This window comes from Pan troglodytes, chromosome 13 (assembly GCF_028858775.2).
Source record: "Pan troglodytes isolate AG18354 chromosome 13, NHGRI_mPanTro3-v2.0_pri, whole genome shotgun sequence".
NCBI lineage: Eukaryota > Metazoa > Chordata > Mammalia > Primates > Hominidae > Pan > Pan troglodytes.
The window spans coordinates 62,230,159-62,249,459 of record NC_072411.2 but is presented as its reverse complement, the minus strand read 5'-3'; the positions used below and the strand labels follow the sequence as shown (position 1 = coordinate 62,249,459).

Here is a 19,301-nt window from a genome sequence, read left to right as displayed (position 1 = left end):
AAAACAACACACAAAAAATTCAGCTTATCTTCTATCTAAATGGATGCTAGTTCTCCCAAGGAGAGATAAAATATCCTAACTTATCCTCCAATAGTTCTAAACTCACTGCTGAAAGAATTTCATGGGTTGGTTCTTTTAGGATCTTGACCACACAGTTAATAAAATCATATGTATTTCAGTAAGTTCTTATTGAGGTGAAATAGCCAGCTGACCCAGCGAGTGGCCAGTAGCAAATAAATCTCAGTGTGTTTTCCTGGGTTTGCTTTTCCTGTTGGGCTTTGCAGGTGGTGCACAGACTCTGCAGGTGCATGTCCGCCAGACTGAGGACTACCCGGTGGATTTGTATTACCTCATGGACCTCTCCGCCTCCATGGATGACGACCTCAACACAATAAAGGAGCTGGGCTCCCGGCTTTCCAAAGAAATGTCTAAATTAACCAGCAACTTTAGACTGGGCTTCGGATCTTTTGTGGAAAAACCTGTATCCCCTTTTGTGAAAACAACACCAGAAGAAATTGCCAACCCTTGCAGGTAAGTAAATGATTCTCTTGGCATCTTTGTGTGCTGATTTTCTGTGGAGATACTCCCGCTCTGAGCTGCACTTGCCAGGAGCTTGCTAACTCCCTGGCATTTCTGCCTTGTCTGGTTGGATCTCAGCAGTTCTCTCAGGGGCCTAGGTTGCTTAGAGTGGAGGTGAGGTCATCTGAACTACGTGGTTCTAGCCGTGGGTCCTTGAGGCCTCTGCATTTGCCTCCCAGTATAGGGCAGGATGTGGCAAACCAGAATGCGTGTTATGCAGGCGAGGGAACCAAGACTTTCACCATAGGCTCCACTGGATGGTGCCCAGCCCCAGCCTCTCAGACACTTTCTAGCCTCAGTGGCCACCACTTTCTGAGGTTATTTGAGAATAACCTTCACTTTCCCAGAGTCTTTCTCCATGACAATGACTTCTGGCAAAATAATAATTTTTGCAACTTTCTCTGACATACTTTGGGAAATATTGGTTTCTCTTATTGCTTGGAGAAGGCCAATGCAGCCTTCACTGCTATTAAATTCAGTAGTAAATCACTCCATAGGCAATGACTCCATTCTCATATGCTATAATAAGCTATTAAAACCACACATTATGCAGGTGATGGTGGAGGACAAATTGCTTTGTGACGGCTTACCTGTGCAGTGAATGACATGTTCAGAATCAAATATTCTCCTATTGAAAATGAGCTACCATATGCTCTGTGCCAGATCTCGTGTGGAAGGTTTTACATACATGACCTCATTCAGCCTTCATAATAACAGCAGGTTAAACAGCAGGTTAAACAGCAGGTTAAAGCTAGCTTAATAACATCAGCCCTATACTCAGAGGAAGTAAGAGGCTCTGAGAGATTAACTATTTGCCCAGGGCCACATGACTAATCCATGATCTGTACCAAGATTTGATTTGTCCTAAAAGCAAGCCCATTACTGCTATGTATCTAGTATATATGAAATAATTTTCCAAATATTTATTAATTTATAATACTTTTATACACCAAAGGCATCAATCTCTATAAAAGATAAACAGCTTTTATTATACCATTTAAAAAACATCTCAGTGTACTTCCCAACTATAATCTAACATAATAAAAAATAATTTAACCATAAAAGAAATTTATTAATGATTGTAACACTTAGAAATTTTGTTTGGTTGAAAGTATCTGAGACAGTGGCTTAAAAAGAGAGTATTTTTGTTTTTTGTGTTTTGTTTTGTTTTGTTTTGAAATGGAGTTTCACTCTGTCACCCAGGCCAGAGTGCTGTGGCATGATCTCGGCTCACTGTAACCTCTGCCTCCTGGATTCAAGCGATTCTCCTGTGTCAGCCTCCCGAGTAGCTGAGATTACAGGCACCTGCCACCATGCCCGGCTAATTTTTGTATTTTTAGTAGTGACTGGGTTTCGCTATGTTGGCCAGGCTGGTCTCAAACTCCTGACCTCAAGCGATCCACCTGCCTTGGCCTCCCAAAGTGCTGGGATTACATGCGTGAGCCACCGCGCCCAGTCAATATTTTCTTTTCTCTTCTACATGAAATACAGAGAAAGGCCATTCAGGGGTGGTATGGCAGATCCATAAACATGAGGAATCTAGGCCTTTTTCCCCCTCTCTGCTTCACCATTATTGACACTTGGATTTTATGTTCACAGTCCAAGAATGTTGCTGGGGCACTAATCATTATTTCTTCATTTCAGTCAGAAGGAAAGGAGGAAAATAGGGGCAATAAGGGCACTGTCTGCCCACTCCCTCGCAACTCCTTTTAATGTATAGTTGACATGCCTAAAATGCACAGATCAAAAATGTTCAGTTTCATGTGTTTTGATGGTTAAATATACCATTGCAATCAATATCCAAAACATGATGTAGAATATTTCCATCACCTCAGAAATTTCACGTTACAGTCATTTCTACCACTTCAGAGGCAACCACTTTCTGTTTCTATAATTTATATTGGTTTTGCCTATTCCTGAAATTTATATAAATATATAATGTAGTATATGCCCTATGTGTTTGGCTTCTTTGGTTCAACATAATGTTTTGAAGATTTACCTATGATTTTGTATGTATCAGGAGTTTGCTTCTTTTTGTTTTAATTAATAATCCATTGTACATATTAACTACATTTTATTTACTCATTCTTTTATTGGTGGACATTTGGGTTGTTTCTATTTTGGGGAGCTATTATGAAAAGGCTGCTATGAGCACTTGCGTAGAAGTCTTTGTATAGATGTATGCTTTTACTTCTCTTTGATAGACACCTAAACTGGAGTTGCTGAACTGTATGATACTTCTACTTTTTAAAGAAACTACCAAATTGTTTTCCAAAGTGAACATACCATTTTGCATTTCCTTCAGTAGTGTGACAGGGTTCCAGATATTGTATATCCTTACTGACACTTGATGTTGTCAGTTTTTAAAATTTTAGCCATTCTAATAGGTGTGGGGTAGCATCTCATTGTAGCTTTAATTTGCATCTCCTTAATAATGAATGATGTTGAGCACCTTTTCCTGTGTTTATTTGCCATTCTTATTTCTTATTTTGTGGTTTCTTTTCAAATCTTTTGCCCATTTTTTTAAGATTAGACTGTCTTTCCAATATTGTGTGGTAAGAGTACTTTATATATGCTGGATACAAGTTTTTTGTCAAATATATTTTGCCAAAAAATAGATATTTTAGTCAAAAATATTCTCTCCCAGTTTATAGCTTGTGTTTTAATTTTTCTGGCAATACCTTTGGTCAAGCAAAAGTTTGTAATTTTGATGAAGTCCAGCTTATTAATTTTTAATTTTATGGTTAGTGTATTGTATGTCCTAAGAAATTTTTGCTTACTGTAAAGATCACAAAGACTCTTCCTATATTTTCTTCTAGAAGCTTTATGCTTAACGTGCTTACATTTAGGCTTCTGATCTCAGATTAGTTTTTGTATTCGGAATGAGAAGAAAGGTCTAGGTTCATCTTTTGTTTCCACAGAGATATCTAGTTGTTCAAGCACTATTTGTTACACAAGAATTTCTTTCCCACATTGAGTTATCTTAATGTCTTTGTTGACAAGCAATTGACCATATATGTGTGAGTCTAATTCTGGACACTATTCTGTTTCATTGATCCATTGCATGTACCCATGTAACCACTAATGCCTCACTACCTCCCTTACAGAGCTTTATAAAAAGTCTTGAAATCAGGAGCATAAATCCTCCAACTTTGTTCTTTCATTTTGTTTATCCTAGATCCTTTGCATTTCCATATAAATTTTAGAATCAACTTGTCAATTTCTTCAAAAAATATGCTGAGATTTTTATTGAGACAACATTGAAACCATAGATCAATTTGTGGGGATATTGAACATCTTACACATATTGAATTTTCCAATCATTTTACATGACATATATCTTCATTTATTCAGATCTTGTTTAATTTCTCAGAGCAATGTTTTGTCATTTTCAGGGTAGATATCTTGCACATGTTTTGTTTTATTTATTTCTAGGGACGTTTAACATTTTTATTTTTGAATTCTTTGTGGATAACATGTAGAATTGCAATTGATTTTGCGTATTCACTTTGTATCCTGCAAATTTCATAAATTTTCTCATTAGTTCTAGTGTGATTTTTATAGATTCCTTAGAATTTTCTGTGTATATGATCACATCATCTATGAATAACAACTTCTTTTTCCTCCAATATCTATGCTTCTTCTTTCTTATTTCTTACCTTATTGCACCGACTTGGGTCTCCAGTACCCTTTTAAATAGATGTAGTAGGTGAGGACAATCTAGTCATGTTCATGATCTTAGGGAGAAAGGATCAGTGTTTTACCATTAAGTATGTTGTTAGCTAGTGGTTTTTCATTTCCTTCCATCAGATCAAAGAAATTATCTTCTATTCCTTGCTTGGTAAGTTTTTTTTTAAAAATTATAAATGGTTGTTAAATTTTATTGCCCCAACTTAAGAGGTTTTGACAGAAATACTCATCACCTTAGACTTGCATCTCATTGGCTGGCACTTAGTTACATGACCACAGTTAACTACAAAGGAAGCACATTGCTAGCTGCCCCTCCAAAATCAGCATTCTGTTATTAGGGAAGAAAGAAAGATGGATACAAGGTGGCATCTGCGAGTAGTTCCTGTGACACTGAATACATAGATTTCTATAAAGAGTTATAAAGATTTATACCCTCAAAAATTCTGTATAATAAAAAGTAAGGTATGATTATTGTTATTAATTGCTTGATTCACTTGTGAAGGGAAATAAGCATGGTGCTAACAACCTCTTAACTATCTAACATAAAAGTATTGCTAATGCTTTTGGCCCCATTTTTAAAATCAGAGAATATTATACCTGAATAAAATTTGTATTTAGTTCTTTGTTATATTGTGTGTTTCCCCTACAATAAGCTTCCATAGAGAGATTAGTAGGGCAATTCCATCTAGAACTCCAAAGTGCCACCTCTGCCCCAGAGGGTATATTTCAAATCATTCCTCATGTCACAGATCAGGTACGATGTAGCAACATGTAGTACAATAATAACCATGGGAACCAATGAGTGTGGAATGTTACCAGAGAAAATAACTAAAATTAACAAGGTTGCATGGCTCAGCTAAACTGGTAGCCCAGCATCTTGAACTAACAATGAGACCCTGTCCTTAATCGGGCTTCAAGTAAATGAAAGCAGTTTGGCTCTTTATTTACCTCTTGACTGTACTTTATTCATGCATTTATTTATTCATTCATTTGTTCGACAAAAATTTACTGAGTTCCAACTATGTACCAAGCAATGTGCCAGGCATGAGTATATTTGGAAGAAAAAGACCTGGTCCCAGTTCTCAAGTAGCTGAAATCCTTTGGGGAAGCAGGTACATAGCATCGCATGGTGATTAACCACAAGGGCTTTGGAGTCAGCCCTGGATTCAGTCTTGATTCATATATTCACTCATAATGTGAGCTTAGGTGAATCATTTCATCTCTCAAGCCTTCGGTGTTTTTGCTGTAAGTCTAGAATAACAATGCCAATCACAAAGAGTGTTTTTTTTTTTAATTATACTTTAAGTTTTAGGGTACATGTGCACGACGTGCAGGTTTGTTACATATATATACATGTGCCATGTTGGTGTGCTGCATCCATTAACTCGTCATTTAGCATTAGGTATATCTCCTAATGCTAACCCTCCCCCCTCCCCCCAACCCACAACAGTCCCTGAAGTGTGATGTTCCCCTTCCTGTGTCCATGTGTTCTCATTGTTCAATTCCCACCTATGAGTGAGAACATGCAGTGTTTGGTTTTCTGTCCTTGTGATAGTTTGCTGAGAATGATGGTTTCCAGCTTCATTCATGTTCCTACAAAGGACATGAACTCATCATTTTTTATGGCTGCATAGTATTCCATGGTGTATATGTGCCACATTTTCTTAATCAAGTCTATCATTGTTGGACATTTGGGTTGGTTCCAAGTCTTTGCTATTGTGAATAGTGCCGCAATAAACATATGTGTGCATGTGTCTTTATAGCAGCATGATTTCTAATCCTTTGGGTATATACCCAGTAATGGGATGGCTGGGTCAAATGGTATTTCTAGTTCTAGATCCCTGAGGAATCGCCACACTGACTTCCACAATGGTTGAACTAGTTTACAGTCCCACCAACAGTGTAAAAGTGTTCCTGTTTCTCCACATCCTCTCCAGCACCTGTTGTTTCCTGACTTTTTAATGATCGCCATTCTAACTGGTGTGAGATGGTATCTCATTGTGGTTTTGATTTGCATTTCTCTGATGGCCAGTGATGATGAGCATTTTTTCATGTGTCTTTTGGCTGCATAAATGTCTTCTTTTGAGAAGTGTCTGTTCATATCCTTCGCCCACTTTTTGATGGGGTTGTTTGTTTTTTTCTTGTAAATTTGTTTGAGTTCATTGTAGATTCTGGATATTAGCCCTTTGTCAGATGAGTAGGTTGCGAAAATTTTCTCCCATTCTGTAGGTTGCCTGTTCACTCTGATGGTGGTTTCTTTTGCTGTGCAGAAGTTCTTTAGTTTAATTAGATCCCATTTGTCAATTTTGACTTTTGTTGCCATTGCTTTTGGTGTTTTAGACATGAAGTCCTTGCCCATGCCTATGTCCTGAATGGTATTGCCTAGGTTTTCTTCTAGAGTTTTTATGGTTTTAGGTCTAACATGTAAGTCTTTAATCCATCTTGAATTAATTTTTGTATAAGGTGTAAGGAAGGGATCCAGTTTCAGCTTTTTACATATGGCTAGCCAGTTTTCCCAGCACCATTTATTAAATAGGGAATCCTTTCCCCATTTCTTATTTTTGTCAGGTTTGTCAAAGATCAGATAGTTGTAGATATGCGGCATTATTTCTGAGGGCTCTGTTCTGTTCCATTGGTCTATATCTCTGTTTTGGTACCAGTACCATGCTGTTTTGGTTACTGTAGCCTTGTAGTATAGTTTGAAGTCAGGTAGCGTGATGCCTCTAGCTAAGAATTGATGAGTTGGCCAGGTGTGATGGCTCACGCCTGCAATCCCAGCGTTTTGGGAGGCTGAGGTGGGTGAATCATGAGTTCAGGAGTTTGAGACCAGCCTGGCCAACGTGGTAAAACCCTGTCTCTACTAAAAATACCAAAAAATTAGCCAGGCATGGGGGCACATGCCTGTAATCCCAGCTACTCAGGAGGCTGAGGCAGGAGAATCACTTAAACCAGGGAGGCGGAGGTTGCAGTGAGCCAAGACTGAGCCACAGTACTCTAGCCTGGGTGACAGAGCGAGACTACATCTAACAACAACAAAAAAAAGAATTGAATGAGTTAACGATTAAAAGCATTTGGCATTGGGCCTGACCATGATATGTTCTCAATAAATAAGAGGTACTATTAACAACAACAGGGTGTGATTAGGGGGAGACCAGAGCACTGCAGGGGGTGCAAAAATTGGAGACCTGAAGGAGAATCATCTATTTGATCTCTTAAAAGGTTCAATATGTCCTATTTTCTGAAGATTATTATTATTGGCAAAATTTACCATTAAGGTGGTAAATAGCAAGTTCTTTTTTGTGGCAAGATTATATGTTTTCCATTTCCATTATAGCCCTAACTCTCTTAGTTTCTCTGTCCAGATAGTATACCCTTGTACACACATACATACATATACATGTCAAGATAAAAAGTCAATCCTCTGATCAAACTAAACCTTATACTTGTAGAATAAAATGTTCTTAGTAGGAAGGCAATTAGAGGTAAAAGGAAAGAGCATAGGATTTTTCAGACCTGGGTTACAATCATAACTTTGGATAAACCATTACTCTCTTTGAGCTCAGTCTCATTACCTATAAACGGGAATAATAATATTGACCTCCTAGAGTAATTGTGAGAACAAAATGAACTCAGAACAAAACAGACATTCAAAACAAATGTTAATTTTTTCTTGCTCTCATTAACACTTACTAATCTCTAGTTATTTTAATCTAGTGGTCCTTAAAGTTTTAGATCTCAGGACTCCCTTAGACTCTTGAAAATTAAGAGCCCCAAGAGCTTTAGTTTATGATTATGGTTATATATACCCATAATCATCATACTAGAAAGTAAAACAGAAACATTTTAAAATAATTATCTACTGATTTATTTAATAACTATAATAATAAACCCACTGCATATTACTGTAATATGTTTTTATGAAAAATAACTGTATTTTCTGAAACAAAACAAAAATTAACAGGCCTTCTGCTCTAAAATGGAGTGGCACTGTTTTACATATTTGGAAATCTCTTTAAGCATCTGGTTTAATGGAAGACAACTGGATTCTCTATCTGCTCCTGCATTTAATCTTTTGCCTTTTTCAAAAATTGAATTCCATGAAGAAAGTCAAACCTCATGTAAACATATAGTTGGAAAGGAAGAAGCATATAATAGCTTTTTTCAATGACTGTGGACATTCTTCTTTGATATTACCTTCAAACTAGATAACAGGTGATAGTAGATAACAGGTAAAACTAGATAACAGGTGAAAGTAGTTTCAATGAGGAATCTGAAACATCAGTGAATGTTTCATGTTGTTAAAATGAAAAGCCATTGATCTCTTTTCATTTTGAATGGATTTTTTTAACCAATGTGTGATTTTGTAATATGATGCTTTGTCCTTTGTAAAATATTGATTCAGTGAGCTATGCAGACCTTCCAGATTTCATGATACAATATCAAAAAAAATCACATTTGTTAATATCACTACCATTCTCATCAGACAAATCTTAAAGTATCGAGAAGTATTGTTTTTTCTATTTTTTATTATTATTATACTTTAAGTTCTAAGATACGTTTGCAGAACGTACAGGTTTGTTACGTAGGTATATATGTGCCATGGTTGTTTGCTGCACCCGTCAACCCGTCATCTACGTTAGGTATTTCTCCTGATGCTATCCCTCCCCCTAGCCTCCCACCCCACCGACAGGCCCTGGTGTGTGATGTTCCCCTCCCTGTGTCCATGTGTTCTCATTGTTCAACTCCCACTTATGAGTGAGAACATGCACTGTTTGGTTTTCTGTTCTTGTGTTAGTTTGCCGAGTATGATGGTTTGAGCTTCATCCAGGTCCTTGCAAAGGGCATGAACTCATCCTTTTTTATGACTGCATAGTATTCCATGGTGTATATGTGCCATATTTTCTTTATCCAGTCTATCATTGATGGACATTTGGGTTGGTTCCAAGTCTTTGCTATTGTGAATAGTGCCACAATAAACATACGTGTGCATGTGTCTTTATAGTGTAATGATTTATAATCCTTTGGGTATATACGCAGTAACAGGATTGCTGAGTCAAGTGGTATTTCTGGTTCTAGATCCTTGAGGAATGGCCACACTGTCTTCCACAATGACTGAACTAATTTACACTCCCACCAACAGTGTAAAAGCATTTCTGTTTCTCCACATCCTCTCCAGCATCTGTTGCTTCCTACTTTTTAATGATTGCCATTCTAACTGGCATGAGATGGTATGTCATTGTGGTTTTGATTTGCATTTCTCTGATGACCAGTGATGATGAGCTTTTTTCATATGTTTCTTGGCCGTATAAATGTCTTCTTTTGAGAAGTGTCTGTTCATATCCTTTGCCGACTTTTTGATTTTTTTTTTTTTTTTGTAAATTTGTTTAAGTTCTTTGTAGATTCTGGATATTAGCCCTTTGTCAGATGGATAGATTGCAGAAATTTTCTCCCATTCTGTAGGTTGCCTGTTCACTCTGATAATAGTTTCTTTTGCTGTGCAGAAGCTCTTTAGTTTAATTAGATCCCATTTGTCAATTTTGACTTTTATTGCCATGGCTTTTGGTGTTTTAGTCATGAAGTCTTTGCCCATGCCTATGTTCTGAATTGTATTGCCTAGATTTTCTTCTAGGGTTTTTATGGTTTTAGGTCTTATGTTTATGTCTTTAATCCATCTTGAGTTAATTTTTATATAAGATGTAAGGAAGGGGTCCAGTTCAGTTTTTTGCATATGGCTAGTCAGTTTTCCCAACACCATTTATTAAGTAGGGAATCTTTTCCCCATTGCTTGTTTTTGTCAGATTTGTCAAAGATCAGATTGTTGTAGATGTGTAGCATTATTTCTGAGGCCTCTGTTCTGTTCCATTGGTCTATATATCTGTTTTGATACCAGTACCATGCTGTTTTGGTTACTGTAGCTTTGTAGTATAGTTTGAAGTCAGGTGGCATGATGCCTCCAGCTTTGTTCTTTTGCTTAGGATTGTCTTCGCTAAACGGGCTCCTTTTTGATTCCATATGAAATTTAAAGTAGTTTTTTCTAAATCTGTGAAGAAAGTCAACGGTAGCTTGATGGGGATAGCATTGAATCTATAAATTACTTTAGGCAGTATGGCTATTTTCACAATATTGATTCTTCCTATCCATGAGCATGGAATGTTTTTCCATTTGTTTTTGTCCTCTCTTATTCCTTGAGCAGTGGTTTGTAGTTCTTGAAGAGGTCCTTCACATCCCTTGTAAGTTGGATTCCTAGGTATTGTATTCTCTTTGTAGCAATTGTGAATGGGAGTTCACTCATGATTTGGCTCTCTGTCTGTTATTGGTGTATAGGAATGCTTGTGATTTTTGCACATTGATTTTGTATCCTGAGACTTTGCTGAAGTTGCTTATCAGCTTAAGGAGATTTTGGGCTAAGATGATGGGGTTTTCTAAATATACAATCTTGTCATCTGCAAACAGAGACAATTTGACTTGCTCTCTTTCTATTTGAATTTGCTTTATTTCTTTCTCTTGCCTGATTGCCCTGGCCAAAACTTCCAATACCATGTTGAATAGGAGTAGTGAGAGAGGGCATTCTTGTCTTGTGCAGGTTTTCAAAGGGAATGCTTCCAGCTTTTGCCCATTCAGTATGATATTGGCTGTGGGTTTGTCATGAATAGCTCTTATTATTTTGAGATACGTTCCATCAATACCTAGTTTATTGAGAGTTTTTAGCATGAAGGGGTGTTGAGTTTTGTTGAAGTCCTTTTCTGCAACTATTGAGATAATCATGTGATTTTTGTCTTTGGTTCTGTTTATGCGATGGATTATGTTTATTGATTTATGTATGTTGAACCAGCCTTGCATCACAGGGATGAAGCCAGCTTGATCATGGTGGATAAGCTTTTTGATGTGCTGCTGGATTCGGTTTGCCAGTATTTTCTTGAGGATTTTCACATCAATGTTCATCAGGGATATTGGCCTAAAATTTTCTTTTTTTGTTTTGTCTCTGCCAGGCTTGTGTATTAGGATGATGCTAGCCTCATAAAATGAGTTAGGGAGGATTCCCTCTTTTTCTATTGTTTGGAATAGTTTCAAAAGGAATGGTACCAGCTCCTCTTTGTACCTCTGGTAGAATTTGGCTGTGAATCCATCTGGTCCTGGGCATTTTTTGGTTGGTAGGCTATTAATTACTATCTCAATTTCAGAACTTGTTATTAGTTGATTCAGGTATTCGACTTCTTCCTGGTTTAGTCTTGGGAGGGTATATGTGTCCAGGAATGTATCCATTTCTTCTAGATTTTCTAGTTTATTTGCATAGAGGTGTTTATAGTATTCACTGGTGGTACTTTGTATTTCTGTGGGATCAGTGGTGATATCCTGTTTATCATTTTTTATTGTGTCTGTTTGATTCTTCCCTCTTTTCTTCTTTATTATTCTGGCTAGTGGTCATCTATTTTGTTAATCTTTTCAAAAAACCAGCTCCTGGATTCACTGATTTTTTGAAGGGTTTTTTGTGTCTCTATCTCCTTCAGTTCTGCTCTAATCTTAGTTATTTCTTGTCCCCTGCTAGCTTTGGAATTTGTTTGCTCCTGCTTCTCTAGTTCTTTTAATTGTGATGTTAGGGTGTCGATGTTAGATCATTCCCACTTTCTCATGTGGGCATTTAGTTCTATAAATTTCTCTCTAAACACTGCTTTAGCTGTGTCTCAGAGATTCTACTACGTTGTGTCTTTGTTCTCATTGGTTTCAAAGAACTTCTTTATTTCTGCCTTCATTTCGTTATTTACCCAGTAGCATGTTGTTCAGTTTCCATGTAGTTGTGTGGTTTTGAGTGAGTTTCTTAATCCTCAGTTCTAATTTGATTGCACTATGGTATGAGAGACTGTTTGTTATGATTTCCATTCTTTTGCGTTTGCTGAGGAGTGTTTTACTTCCAATTATGTGGTCAATTTTAGAATAAGTGCGACTTGGTGCTGAGAAGAATGTATATTCTGTCGATTTGGGGTGCAGAGTTCTGTAGATGTCTATTAGTTCTGCTTGGTCGAGAGCTGAGCTCAAGTCCTGAATATCCTTGTATATTTTCTGTCTCATTGATCTGTCTAATATTGACAGTGGAGTGTGAAAGTCTCCCACTATTATTGTGTGGGAGTCTAAGTTTCTTTGTAGGTATCTAAGGACTTGCTTTATGAATCTGGGTTCTGCTGTATTGGGTGCATATATATTTAGGATAGTTAGCTTTTTTGTTGTGTTGATCCCTTTACCATTATGTAATGCCCTTCTTTGTCTTTTTTGATCTTTGTTGGTTTAAAGTCTGTTTTATCAGAGACCAGGATTGTAACCCCTGCTTTTTTTTGCTTTCCATTTGTTTGATAAATCTTCCTCCATCCCTTTATTTTGAGCCCATGCGTGTCTTTGTACGTGACATGCGTCTCCTGAATACACACCAATGGGTCTTGACTCTTTATCCAATTTGCCACTATGTGTATTTTAATTGGGGCATTTAGGCCATTTACATTTAAGGTTAATATTGTTATGTGTGAATCTGATCCTACCATTGTGATTCTAGCTGGTTATTTTGCCTGTTAGTTGATGCATTTTCTTCATAGTGTCGACGGTCTTTACAATTTGGTATGTTTTTGCAGTGGCTGGTACCAGTTTTTCCCTTCCATATTTAGTGCTTCCTTCAGGAGCTCTTGTAAGGCAGGCCTGGTGGTGGCAAAATCTCTCAGCATTTGCTTGTCTGTAAAGGATTTTATTTCTCCTTCGCTTATGAAGCTCAGTTTGGCGAGATATGAAATTCTGGGTTGAAAATTCTTTTCTTTAAGAATGTTGAATATTGGCCCCTACTCTCCTCTGGCTTGTAGGGTTTCTGCAGAGAGATATGCTGTTAGTCTGATGGGCTTCTCTTCGTGGGTAACCCAACCTTTCTCTCTGGTTGCCCTTAACATTTTTCCTTCATTTCAACCTTGGTGAATCTGATGATTATATGTCTTGGAGTTGCTCTTCTTGGGGAGTATCTTTGTGGTTTTCTCTGTATTTCCTGAATTTGAATGTTGCCCTGCCTTGCTGTGTTGGGGAAGTTCTCCTGGATAATATCCTGAAGAGTGTTCTCCAACTTGGATCCATTCTCCCCGTCACTTTCAGGTACACCAATCAAACATAGGTTTGGTCTTTTCACATAGTCCCATATTTCTTGGAGGCTTTGATTGTTCCTTTTCATTCTTTTTCTCTAATCTTGTCTTCATGCTTTATTTCATTAAGTTGATCTTCAATCTCTGATATCCTTTCTTCCCCTTGATTGATTCAGATATTGATGCTTGTATATGCTTCATGAAGTTCTCGTGCTGTGTTTCTCAGCTCCATCAGGTCATTTATGTTCTTCTCTAGACTGGTTGTTCTGGTTAGCAATTCCTCTAACCTTTTTTCAAGGTTCTTAGCTTCCTTGCATTGGGTTAGAACATGCTCCTTTAGTTTAGACGAGTTTGTTATTACTCACCTTCTGAAGCCTACTTCTGTCAATTTGTCAAACTCATTCTCTGTCCAGTTTTGATCTCTTGCTGGCAAGGAGTTGTAATCCTTTGGAGGAGAAGAGGCATTCTGGGTTTTGGAATTTTCAGTCTTTTTGCATTAGTTTTTCCTCATCTTCGTGGATTTATCTACCTTTGGTATTTTATGTTGGTAACCTTCGGATGGGGTTTTTTGTGTGGACGTCCTTTTTGTTGATATTGATGCTATTCCTTTCTGTTCATTAGTTTTCCTTCTAACAATCAGGCCCCTCTGCTGCAGGTCTGCTGAAGTTTGCTGGAGGTCCACTCCAGACCCTGTTTGCCTGGGTATCACCAGCGGAGGCTACAGAACAGCAAAGAATGCTGCCTGTTCCTTCCTCTGGAAGCTTTGGCCCAGAGGGGCACCCGCCAGATGTCAATTGGAGCTCTCTTGTATGAGGTGTCTGTTGATCCCTGCTGGGATGTGTCTCCCAGTCAGGAGGCACGGGGGTCAGGGACCCACTTGAGGAGGCAGTCTGTCCCTTAGCACAGCTCAAGCACTGTGCTGGGAGATTCACTGCTCTGTTCAGAGCTGGCAGGCAGGGACGTTTAAGTCTGCTGAAGCTGTGCCCACAGTCGCCCCTTTCCCCAGGTGCTCTGTCCCAGGGAGATGGGAGTTTCATCTAAAAGCCCCTGACTGGGGCTACTGCCTTTCTTTCAAAGATTTCCTGCCCAGAGAGGAGGAATCTAGAGAGGCAGTCTGGCTACAGAGGCTTTGCCGAGCTGCGGTGAGCTCTGCCGAATTCGAACTTCCTGGTGGCTTTGTTTACACTGTGAGGGGAAATTGCCTACTCAACCCTCAGTAATGGCAGATGCCCCTCCCCCTACCAAGCTCCAGTGTCCCAGGTCGACTTCAGACTGCTGTGCTGGCAGCGAGAATTTCAAGCCAGTGGATCTTAGCTTGCTGGGCTCCATGAGAGTGGGATCTGCTGAGCTAGACCACTTGGCTCCCTGGCTTCAGCCCCCTTTTCAGGGGAGTGAACGGTTCTGTCTCGCTGGAATTCCAAGCGCCACTGGGGTATGAAAAAAAACTCCGGCAGCTAGCTTGCTGTCTGCCCAAACAGCCACCCAGTTTTGTGCTTGAGATCCAGGGCCCTGGTGATATAGGCACCCGAGGGAATCTCCTGGTCTGGGGGTTGTGAAGACAATGGGAAAAGCGAAGTATCTGGGCTGGAATGCACCATTCCTCATGGCACAGTCCCTCACAGCTTCCCTTGGCTAGGGGAGGGAGTTCCTGACCACTTGCGCTTCCATGGTGAGGTGACGCCCCACCCTGCTTCGGCTCACCCTTTGTAGGCTGCACCCATTGTCTAACCAGTCCCAGTGAGATGAGCTGGGTACCTCAGTTGGAAATGCAGAAATCACCTGCCTTCTGCGTTGATCTCACTGGGAGCTGCATACTGGAGCTGTTCCTATTTGATCATCTTACCAGCCTTCTCACTACTGCTTTCATATCATCAGTGCAAATGTCAACACAGTGAAGAAGGCAAATGACATCTCTGAATTACTGTGAAAATAGTTTAACGTGAAGGACCTCCTGCAAGGTCTCAGGGACCCTCATGGGTCTGTGCACCACCCTTCAAAAACCACACCAAACCCCCATCACACACAATTTACCTATATAACAAACCCACACAGGTACCTCTAAACATAAAATAAAAGTTAAATACAACTAAAAATAAAAGCCACCCTTTTTCCAGGTGCAGTGGCACATGCCTGTAGTCCCAGAGCTGGAGGATTGCTTAAGCCCAGGAGTTTGAGTCCAGCCTGGGCAGCATAGAGAGTGTCCAAGGCTCTATAAAAAGAAAGAAAACCCACCTCTTTAATCTAATCTTTATGTTTTCTGGAGTAGCTCATTTATTTTCAGTGGATGGAGAGACACTAAAAATTTATTTCACCCTGTTAAAAATGCTGAAGTGGTTTACATTTTTGAAAAGAATTTCTTTTGCTGTTGTCTAAGATACAGCAACATTCTGAAGGTTTGTTTTTTTTGTTTGTTTGTTTTTTGTTTTTTGTTTTTTGTTTTTTGAGGTGGAGTTTCACTCTTGATGCCCAGGCTAGAGTGCAATGGCATGATCTTGGCTCATTGCAACCTCCGACTCCCAGGTTCAAGCGATTCTGCTGCCTCAGCCTCCCAAGTAGCTGGGATTACAGGCGTGTGCCACCATGCCCAGCTGATTTTTTTTTTTGTATTTTTAGTAGAGACAGGGTTTCATCATGTTGGTCTGGCTGGTCTTGAACTCCTGACCTCAAGTAATCCACCTGTCTCTGCCTCCCAAAGTGCTGGGATTACAGGCGTGAACCACCCTGCCCGGCCAAAAGATTTTTGAAACATCATTTTATGTATACTGTGGTGTTTTTTGTTTTGTTTTAAATTTACACCAATAGTGAGTTCATTGTAGTTTTGCAAAAGAGGAAACTGAGCATGAAATGCTGGAATGGGCCGGGCATGGTAGCTCACACCTGTAATCCCAGCACTTGGGAGGCCGAGGTGGGCAGATCACCTGAGGTCAAGAGTTTGAGACCAGCCTGGCCAACACGGTGAAACCCTGTCTCAACTAAAATACCAAAAAAAAAAAAAAAAATTAGCTGGACGTGGTGGTGCATGCCTGTAATCTCAGCTACTCGGGAGGCTGGGGCAGGAGAATCACTTGAGGCAGAGGTTGCAGTGAGCTGAGATGGCACCACCGCATTCCAGCCTGGGCGACAGAGTGAGAGTCCATCTCAAAAAAAAAAAAAAAAGAAAAAGAAAAAAAGAAAAGAAATGCTAGAATGGATTTCCTCTATGTTCACACACATAAACATATATGAGTATATGGTATATAGTTTCTTATTGCAAAGGTAATAAGCCCACGTGAAAATACAGACAAAAGTAAGAAGTGAAAATCATTTCTAACCTCACTCAGGAAAAGACGATATTAATACTTTAGTATACGTGATTATAGTCTTATTTTATAAATATTTATTTAAAATTTTAACAAAAAATTGAAGTAATACTTCTTTATATTGTGTTTTATCATTATTTTGCATTTTAAATGCAAATCTCTTTTTATCTAGGGACTCAAAATCAAGTAATTTGGTGAGAGGTGCCTATTTCTTTTAATTGGTAGGCTAAGAAAGTAACAACAAAATATGAACATTTGTTAGAAAATGAACTCTTGCCTGTAATCCCAGCACTTTTGGAGGCCGAGGCGGGCAGATTGCTTGAGCTCAGGAGTTCGTGACCAGCTTGGGCAACATGGTGAGACTCCATCTCTACAAAAAGTACTAACATTAGCTGGGTATGGTGGTACATACCTGTAGTCCCAGCTACTTGGGAGGCTGAGGTGGGAGAATTGCTTGACCCCGGTGGCGGAGGTTGCAGTGAGCTGAGATTGTGCCACCACAACCGCATTCCAGCCTGGGCTACAGAGGGAGACCCTGTCTCAAAAAAAAAAAAAAAAAGAGAGAGAGAGAGAAAGATAGAGAGAAAAGAAAATGAACTCTGATCAAAACATGGGCAATCTGCACTCAAAATTCCCTGGCGTGAGCCATCTCTGACATTCTCTTTTGCTTTAGCTCTCCTATCACTTGAATTTCTTTAGTGAGTTAAATTAAAATTTCATTCCACTTTCCAAAGGCACAGAGTTCTAGTAAAATCTACATAGCAGATAATTCTAACCAACAAAGATGCAAATCTCTCACAAAAAATAGGACTGCTACTTCTGTGGATCTGGAAGATGCTCAAATGTCATTTCGGTATGGTATGAACCAGTAGCCCCAAATAATAGATTAAACAATTTCCAAGAATAGTTAGGTCCCAGGCACAATGGTGTACCTAACATGATTACATACTTTTTATCTCATATAATCGTCATGGCAACTTTGTGAAATAGATATTATGATCATTCCCATTTTATGGAGGAAGACACTGAGGCCAGTGGTGTTGAATAACTTGCCCAAAGATAGATAACTGGCCGGGCACAGTGGTGCACGCCTGTACTCGCAGCACTTTGGGATGCCAAGGTGGGTGCATCACTTGAGGTCAGGAGCTCGAGACCAGCCTGGCCAACATGGTAAAACCCCATCTCTACTAAAAATACAAAACTTAGCTGGGCATGGTGGCGTGAGCCTGTAATCCCAGCTACTTGGGAGGCTGAGGCAGGAGAATGGCTTGAACCTAGAGGCAGAGGTTGCAGTGAGCCGAGATCATGCCACTGCACTCCAGCCTGGGTGACAGAGTGAGACTCCATCTCCAAAAAAATAAGATAGATAACTGTTCGCTCTTTTTATTCTAAATCCAATGTATTTTCTACCACCCACAGCTACTTCAAGTGCTCTAAGGGCAATTAAGAAATATACTGCATTATTGTCATTTAACAAGTTAAATATTTTGAAAAAAATCAGGCTCCTTTCTTATATCACACTTTAAAAATGCATCTTAGATTTGAAGGTGGGAAGAAGTTTGACTGCATCAAAACTTTTAAGATATATATCCAAAAACATCATGAACAAAATTAAAAGACAAACTACAAAGAAAAAAATTTAATATTTTTAGGATGGTTCTTTTTTTTTTTTTTTTTTTTTTTGAGACAGAATCTTGCTCTATCGCCCAGGCTGGAGTGCAGTGGCATGATCTGGGCTCACTGCAAGCTCCACCTCCCGGGTTCACGCCATTCTCCTGCCTCAGCCTCCTGAGTAGCTGGGACTACAGGCACCCACCACCACCCCGGGCTAATTTTTTTGTATTTTTTTTCAGTAGAGATGGGGTTTCACCATGTTAGCCAGGATGGTCTCTATCTCCTGACCTCATGATCCGCCCACCTCCGGCTCCCAAAGTGCTGGGATTACAGGCGTGAGCCACAGCGCCTGGCCAGGATGGTTCTTAAAATTAAATTAGAATAAGAAATGTAGCAAAGGATATCAGCTAGCAATTAACAAAAGAAGAAATACAAAATGTTAATAAGTAGAAACAAGCACTCAATCTTAGTAATAATAAAATGAAAATTAAAACTAACAAATGCCATTTTTTGCTAATCAACTAGTATAGTTTTTTTTTTTTTTAAATGATGCCATGCCGTACACTAATACCACAGATGGCAATGGATACAAACTTTTTTGGAAGAGTTTGGTAATATGAGTCAAAAGATAACCCAGCAATTCACAATCAAAAAATTTATTTTAAGCAAGGATATGGAATAGTTTGTAAATATGTATGTAGAAGGATCACTATATTATTTAATTACAAAAATGTTCAAAATAAATGCTCAGCAATAGAAAGATGATCAAATAAACTATGATTCATCTCACAACAATTACAATTTATGTTTTTGATTCTTTTCTTTACACTTTCATATAAAACCCCAATTTTCTTCAATGAACCTGCCTTATTATTTTAATCAGGAAAAAACATTATTCTAGAGATACCATTAGCCAAATCCATTATCTGTACTTAGGTCTGTTCTAGACTGTGTGAAGTGATTTATGTAAGAAATGACAATCATGTTTATTATGCATTAACTCTGAAAAGCT

General features: G+C 38.9%; 1 protein-coding gene across 15 annotated transcripts in view; it reads left to right on the top strand.

Moving 5' to 3' along the window:
• ITGB6 (integrin subunit beta 6) overlaps positions 1-19,301 on the top strand; it is a 174,289-nt gene that overhangs the window by 75,444 nt on the left and 79,544 nt on the right. For all 15 annotated transcript variants that reach the window (XM_024354918.2, XM_024354914.2, XM_024354917.2 and 12 more), the window contains one exon: positions 285-531. In XM_024354918.2, coding sequence (XP_024210686.1) covers positions 285-531 — 247 coding nt within the window. The remainder of the gene's footprint in view (positions 1-284; positions 532-19,301) is intronic.